This window comes from Nannospalax galili, unplaced genomic scaffold (assembly GCF_000622305.1).
Source record: "Nannospalax galili isolate Female #2095 unplaced genomic scaffold, S.galili_v1.0 scaffold127, whole genome shotgun sequence".
In the NCBI taxonomy this organism is placed as follows: Eukaryota; Metazoa; Chordata; class Mammalia; order Rodentia; family Spalacidae; genus Nannospalax; species Nannospalax galili.
The window spans coordinates 4680426-4688218 of NW_008360326.1; the positions used below are offsets into that span (position 1 = coordinate 4680426).

General features: G+C 43.2%; 1 protein-coding gene across 2 annotated transcripts in view; it reads left to right on the forward strand.

The window, feature by feature from the left end:
* The window catches only part of Cnot9 (CCR4-NOT transcription complex subunit 9), a 38248-nt gene that overhangs the window by 26547 nt on the left and 3908 nt on the right, over window positions 1–7793 (forward strand). For both annotated transcript variants that reach the window (XM_029560009.1, XM_008825715.3), the window contains exon 5: window positions 592–701. In XM_029560009.1, the coding sequence (XP_029415869.1) occupies window positions 592–701 (110 nt within the window). The remainder of the gene's footprint in view (window positions 1–591; window positions 702–7793) is intronic.

Below are 7793 nucleotides of genomic sequence, written 5' to 3' on the forward strand. Positions count from 1 at the left end.
CCAGGGGAATTTGATGCCCTCTTCTGATCTCTGAGAGCATTGCACAATACAGGTACACTTAACATACATGTATTCAATATACTCAGACACATAAAATTTAAAAATAAAATAAAATTTAGAAAAAAATAAAAGGGGTTGGGGACATAGCTCAGTTAATACTGCTTTAGCTCTAGGTGTTAATTCCGGTGTTACATAAGCCAGGTGTGGTGGTGCACACCTATAATCCCAGTGCTGTATTTAGATGGTTAAACTGCTGCTGACCACATTATCTACGAACTTAATACTTGGTCTTTCAGTGCTGATAGGTAAATCAACCTGTGCCTTTATCCTCCCCCTCCACCCCCCAAACAGGGTTTCACTGTTATTTGGGCTGAGCTTAAACTTGACAGCATTTTCCTGTCTCAGCCTCCCGAATGCAGGATTTCATTCGAGAACTGCCCTGCCTGGTTTACTATGGGTATTCCCTGACACAGAAATTATAGTCTATGTGTCATATTTAAATTCTACAACTTAACTTGATGAACAGTGTAGAATAAATTAAACTAGAACTTATTACTCTAAAATAATTTTGTTTGTCCATATTTTCTGTAGGGGCCTTGGTGAAAACAGATGAGCAAGAAGTAATCAACTTTTTATTGACAACAGAAATTATCCCTTTATGTTTGCGCATTATGGAATCTGGAAGTGAACTTTCTAAAACGGTATGTGCTTTTAACTGAGATTCAACATAGTTTTGGCTTTATGCCTGATGGAATCATTTCCTGCCTCTCTTCAGCCTTTACAATAATTTTTCCTCTCTTTAAAAATTTATTTTGAGGGAGGGGTGTGCACATGTGCCATAGGGTTGGAGACAGGAAACTTTGGGAATCAGTTCTCACCTACATGTTGAGGCCAGGTGGTTTCAACTTGCTGTGCATTCCAGACTAGCTGACCCACAAGCTTCTGGGCAATCCTCCTGGCTTTGCTTCCCATCTCACCATAGGAATGCAAAGATAACAGATGCATGCCACCACATTTGACTTTTTACATGGCTTCTGGAAATCAAACTTGGGTCAGCAGTCTTATACAGCTAGTGCTTTTGCCCACTGAGCTGTCTCCCTACCCCCATTTTTTCTCTTTTCTATAAAAATTATTAAATGATCATTAAAAATCACAGACTGAGGCAGAGAGATCACAATTTCAAGGCCAGCTTGGACTTGATGGTAAGACACTGTCTCAAAAGATAGACAGACCCACACTACCCAGAAGGACATGAAGTAAATTCCTTTGTGTGAATTGCCTGCCTGAGGATGCACATGTGGAGTCTAGAGATCAGCAACAGGTGTCTTAAATATTACTGCTCTGCACCTTCTTTTTGAGACAAGGTCTCTCACAAAGCTGGAGCTCACTGTTCATCCAGACTGCCTAGATAGACAAGAAAACAAACCCAGCATCACTGGGGTTACGGACACGTTACCACCCCCAGCTTTTACATAGGTACCAGGGATCAAAACTCAGGTCTTCATGCCTTCATGGCAAGAACTTTTCCCTGAACCATATCCCTAACCCAAGTATATGTATAATTCTTTATGTATAATGAGGCGTGTATGCCTGTGCTTCTGCATACTGTGCTTTTTAACTGCTAATGAGATTATGACTGTATAGAGTTCTTAGCCTCATTTTCCAAGAATACTGTTGTGTTCTGACATTGAATATGGTAGTAAAGTCCCTTTTTTTTCTTTTTCTTTTTTTTTTTTTTTTTTTTTTTTTTTTTTTTTTGGTCTTTTTGAGACAGGGTCTCCCTGTAGCCCCAGCTGTCCTGGAACTGACTATGTAGAACAGGCTGGCCTTGAACTCACAGAGATCTACCTGCCTCTGCCTCCCGAGTGCTGGGATTAAAGGTATACACCACCATGCCCGGTTTTCCCTTTTCTTCTGTAGGTGACTTGCCTTCTTATCTTTTTCTCTTTTGTTTTTTCTATCCTCTGGCTTCATCGACATCAGTTATGCCGTATTGTCCGTCTTTCGTGTCTGTCTTTTTTTCCTTTCTTTTTTTTTTTTTCTTTTTCTTTTTATTTTTTTTATTTGAGACAGGGTCTCCTGTAGCCACAGCTGGCTGGAACTCACTGTGGAGACCAGGCTTGCCTCAAACTCACAAAGATCCACCTGCCTCTGCCTCCCAAGTGCTGGGATTAAAGGCATGCACCACCACGCCTGGCTTAACGTTTTTCTTTATATGCCTTTTCCTGATTTTCTACCTTAACCATTAGTTTGATTGTTTGATTATTCCCTGTTCCAGTACTCCCTACTTCGAAGTGTCTAGAACTAATCTTCCTTTTTTTTTTTTTCTTAAAGCCAGGGTCTCCCTGTAGCCCCAGCTGACCTGGAACTGCCTATGTAGACCACACTGGTCTCAATCTCACAGAGATCTGCCTGCCTCTGCCTCCTGAGTGCTGGGATTAAAGGCATGCAGCAGCTGCCTTTTATAGTTAATAGGTAATGGTTTCCTAACTTGTCTTCCTTTGCTCTCTAGAGGCCCTTACTGGTCTGATAACTATGTAGCCCAGGCAGACCTCAAGCATTAAACAATCCTTCTGTCTCAGTCTCCTGAGTTCTGAGATTACAGATGTGTACTACCACACAGTCATTTATGTTTATACCTTGCCCATAGTTGACACACAGTAAAATAAAGGTTCAAGGCTGTTGTGTGATATAATCACCTGAGAAGTATTTTAAAAATACAAGGTTTGAGAGGTGGCTCAGAAGTTAAGAGCACTTGCTGCATAATATGAAAACTAGAGTTCGATCCCTGCACCCATATAACAAGCCAGACATCCTGTGCACTCCTGTACTCCCACCTCTGAGGAAGTAGAAACAGGAGCATTGCTGAGGCTTGCTGGCTTCTGACCTAACCAGGAAAGCATGAGCCTTAGGTTCAAAGAGAGATTGTGCCTCAAAGGAATAGCTAGAAAGTAATATAGGAGGACACTGGCACACTCTGCCAGTTTCTACATGTATGTGCACCCACACGTGCATGCACACACATAAATAAACTGTATTTAATAAATACAGGTATTCAGGTTTCCTCCAGAGTGGTAAAGCTTAGTTGGGTGTGTTGGTTGGCTTTTTTTGTTTTGAGAGGTTATGTTCTGTGGGGTTACAGGGGTTGTGCATGGTACTGCACACATGTGAAGGTCAGAGGACAATTTGTGGAAGTCGCTTCTTTCACCATGTGGGTCCTAAGGATTAAGCTCAGGTCGTTAAGCTTAGAGCCATCTCACAGGCCCCCTTTTGTTTGGTTTTAAATTCCCATAGGTAAATGTATAATGTTACTATTTAGGGAAGCTACTTGGCATTATCTACTAAAACTACACATAAAACCTACTCTATGAGCAGGTCCTACTCCAGAGTATGTACTCAAGAGAAACAAACTCATAAACTCTCATGTACAACAAAATTTGTATTAAAATGTTTATGGTGGTGGACACCTTCAATCCCAGCACTTGGGAGGGAAAGGCAGGTGGATGGATCTCTGAGACAGCAGCCAGCCTGGTCAGGGAGACCCTGTCTCCAAAAGGCCAAAAAAAAAAATTGTGGTATGATCATAAAGTATACACATTAACTGAAAAATGTGAACTGTTAATATATGTATTATGGATGGTTCTAATAGATATATTAAGCAAAAGAAACCAGACACATGAGTTTCTACTCTGATTCCATTTATGTGAACTTCAAAAACAAGCAAAGTCAACTATTAGCAGTGTGTTAGAGTACTGGTTCCCTCTAAAGGATGGTTATTACTTGAGAAAAGGTACAAGGCAGTGGTAGAATTCTGAGCTGCTGAAATGTTCTATATTTTAAGCTGTTGTGGTACACAAATATGTACATAAGCTTAAAATCTCACCAAGTAGCCCCAACATTGGCTCTATTTGCTCTGTATGTTTGTGTCAGCTTCTTTCGTTTTTATTTAATGTGTGAGTGTTACACGGCTACATGTATGTAAGTGTACCATGTCATGCAGTGCCCATGGAGACCAGAAGAGGGCGTCAGATCCCCTGGAACTGGAGTTACAGCCAGTTGTTAGCCGCCTTGTGGGTGCTGGGATTCAAACCCAGGTCCTTTGCAAGAGCAGTCAGTGCTCTTAACTGCTGAGCCATCTCCAGCCCAGTATTAGTTTCTTGTCCTCATAGCATATTACCACAATTACATGATGGCTTAATGTATAAATTTATTCTCACAGTTCTAGAACCTAAAAATCAGTTTTGACAAGCTAAAAATCACAATAGATCCTTCTGGAGGCTGTAGAAAGGGTCCCTTTACCTGCCTTTCTAGCTTCTGGAATTGTATTTCTTACATCCCTTTTCCAACTGCAGAGCCAGTGGTGGAGCATGTTCTGATCTCTTTCTCTTATCTTTGTGATCAAATCTCCACCTCCCTTTTATAAGACATTTGTGATTTATTTAGGACCTGCATGGGTAATCTCTCTAGCTCAAGATCCCTAATCATATCTACAAAGTCCTTTTTTTCCATATGAGGCAACATTCTCAGTGTTTGATGATTAAGATTTGGCTATCTTTGGGGAACGTTTTTTTTTTTCTTTTCTTTTTTTTTTAATGTATATGAGTGTATTGCCTGCATGTATGTGAGTGTACCTGTGTCGTGCAACACCGCGGAAGTCAGAAGAGGGCTTCAGATTCCCCTGGAACTGGAGTTAAGGACAGTTCATAGCCGCCATGTGGATGCTGGGAATCAAGCCCAGGTCCTCTGTAAGAGCAGTCAGTGCTCTCAACCACTGAGCCATCTCTCCAGCCCCCCTGTGGAACGTGTTTTGGCTCACCACAATGTATACCTGAGTAAAATAATTCCCACAATTTGTTCCAAGGAAGGTCGTCGTCATTATGATTGTCCTTGAGCTTGAGCTAGGAGTTGTGACTCCTGTTTGTAATCGCAACACTTAGAAAGCAGGGGTGGGGTGAGATGGGGTGATGACAACTGTGAGTTTAAGGGTCACTAGGAGTCCGTCTCAAACCTCCTCCCCCAAATAACGAATGATTTAAATAGGAGTTCGGAGGATTGGCTTTTTTGTTTGATTATTTGAGACAGGGTCTCCCTTTAGCCTCAGCTGGCCTGGAGCTTGCTATGTAGACTAAACAGGCCTCAATCTCACAGAAATTTGCCTGCCTCTGCCTCCCCCGTGCCATGATTAAAGGGGAGTGCCAACCCTGCCTGATTGTTTTGGCTTTTTGCGACACTGTTCTAGGCTAGTTTGGTGCTCATTATGTAGCTTAGGCTGGCCTCAGATTTGTATACAGTCCTCTTGGTAATTGCCTACAGCATCCCCTTTTATGTAAATGAGAATGATATCTGTTTCATGGGTTTGTTAGAAAAAAATAAAGCTCAAAGCCTTTAGGAAAAAATCCTGACACACAGTAATTACTCAGTAATATTGATTCTAATTTTTTCTACTGTGTGTATATAGTAGAGTAAGTTATTATGCTATCCATGGGTCTCTAGTTGCTCCTTTTTTGTTGTTGTTGTTGTTCGTTTGTTTTTTTTTTTTTTATTAGAAGAAGCATTTCATTACAACAGCATTAACCTATTCAATAACATTTTTCTGAGCTAGGGTACATCTCTTTCAAAATTGGCTGTACATTTTTAGGTTTTAGGTTTGTTTGTTTCTTCATTGCTATGACAAAACACTCTGACCAGTACCAACTTGGGGAAGAAAGGGTTTATTTAGCTTATATCTCCCAGGTCACAGTTCATCAGAGAGCACAAGGTAGAAACTCAGGGCAGGAACCTGGAGGCAGGAGTTGGAGCACAGGGCATGGAGGAATGCTGCTTACTGGCTTGCTCCCATGTCCATACTCAGCCTGCTTTCTTATACAAGACCACCTGCCCAGGGGTGGCACCACCCACACTAGGCTGGGCCCTCCTACATCACTCAATAATCAAGAAGATGCCCCACAGACATGGCCACAGGCCAGTCCAATGGAGGCAATTCAACAACTGAGGTTCCTTCAATCCAGGTGTGTCAAGTTAACAACTAAAGTGATCCAGCACAACCCCCTTTCTCCCTGAAAGTGCTTTTATCAGAGTTTTGTCACAGCAACTGGAAAGGAAACTAGGACAGGGCTGAATAGCATCCCTGACTGATTCACACAGACACTCATCCAAGCCTTGACTCCTTTCTCATTTTATTCCTTGTGGCTAAAAACTCCCCAGAGTCTCCACTCCTTTATCAATGGTGTTTCTTAGTCACTGTGGGCTGCCATCACAAAGCACTACAGTCTGGATGGCATTTCCTCGCAGTTCTGAGGGTAGGTCAAGGGCCCAGAATGATTGGTTTCTGGTGTGGGCTTTCTTCCTGGTTTGTAGCTGGATGGCCTGTGACATGTTTTTGCAGGACAAGAAAGGAGAGAGTTTTAGCTGCATTTCTTATTGCTCTGATAAAATACCCTGACAATGGCACTTTGCAGGGAAGTCAAGATGACAGGAACTTGAAGCAACTGGTCATATCACATCCCCAGTCAAGAGCAGAGAGCAAGGAATTCACACGTGTACATTAGTGCTCAACTCACCCGCTCCTATTCATTCAGTCCAGGGCTCAGCCACTGAAATGGTGCTTCCCACATTCAGGGTGGGTCTTCCCACCTCAGTTAACCCAATTAAGAAAATCCCTCACTGGTCTGTCCAGAGGCCAACTTCATCTAGGCAATTACTCTTTGAGACTCTATCCCTAGTTGAATGTGTAAAGTTGACAAAACTAACCCTCCCAGAGCCCATCCATAGATACATCATGCAACCCTGGGTGTGCTGCTGGGAAGCAACTGACAGTTCCTTTCCTGCTCTCCTGGGGCAATGGCAGGAGCCATGCTGCTCTCTCTTCTATAGCAGAATCCTGCAGGGGCATCATTGTGGCCTCCTGCCTGTTTCTCCGAGCTTGCTGGGTTTCTTTCCATTAAGCATCACCATTGTTTAGGCTGAGAGCTTGAATGTACAATGCCCAAGTGTGCACACACAGGTCGGGTGGCCAGTGATGTCTTGCAAAAGGATTTTTGTTGCCTTCCTGCCCCGAGATCCTGGTTGGACTCTGGTTGGAGATGTTTTAGTATTTCTTTGGGGAAGAAATGTCCACTCTGCTTCCTCCTTCTGATAGCCTTTCTATGGATCTTTTCCTTGTAGTGTTATGCTTTGTGGATCACCTGAGTCAGAATCCTCTGCAAAGAAGCCTAACAGGCAGGTCCCGGAGCCTCGTGTAATCTTATTGAATTAGAATTTCCTGGGGGTGAACACATGGAGCTTGCATTTCTAATCACCATCTTTAGTGACTCTGAAACTCTTTCAAATTGAAGACAGAGCATTTTATAGCTCCAAGTGCTTTTCTGGAATCAGGAGGCTGAGCACCTGCTGAGTGCCAGGGACTGTGCTTCCTTCTCACTGTAGCCCCAGAGCATCATGGGGTGAACAGATAGTGATACTGGAACTAAGGTGAAGTCCAAACCCTAGTGACCTAAAGCCCACAAAGGCCAGGTGGCCGGGAACCAGTGCCCCAAAGCTGGTGTCAGGAGCTTTCCTTATACAGGGCGAATGCCTGGGGCAGAAGCAGAAGCTGTGCTCTCATCTCCATGTTGCCCTTTCCACCCAGCCTTGGAAGCAGGGGCTCCATCCCTTCATGAGAATTCCTCACCCACAGTTTGTCTGTATGCTTAGAGAAACCATAGTGCTCCAGTTAGTGTAGGAGGCCACCTGCCCAGACCTGGGGCAGCCTCCAGCTCTTATGAGTGGGAAATGTGGAGAGAAGGGGGGGGGGG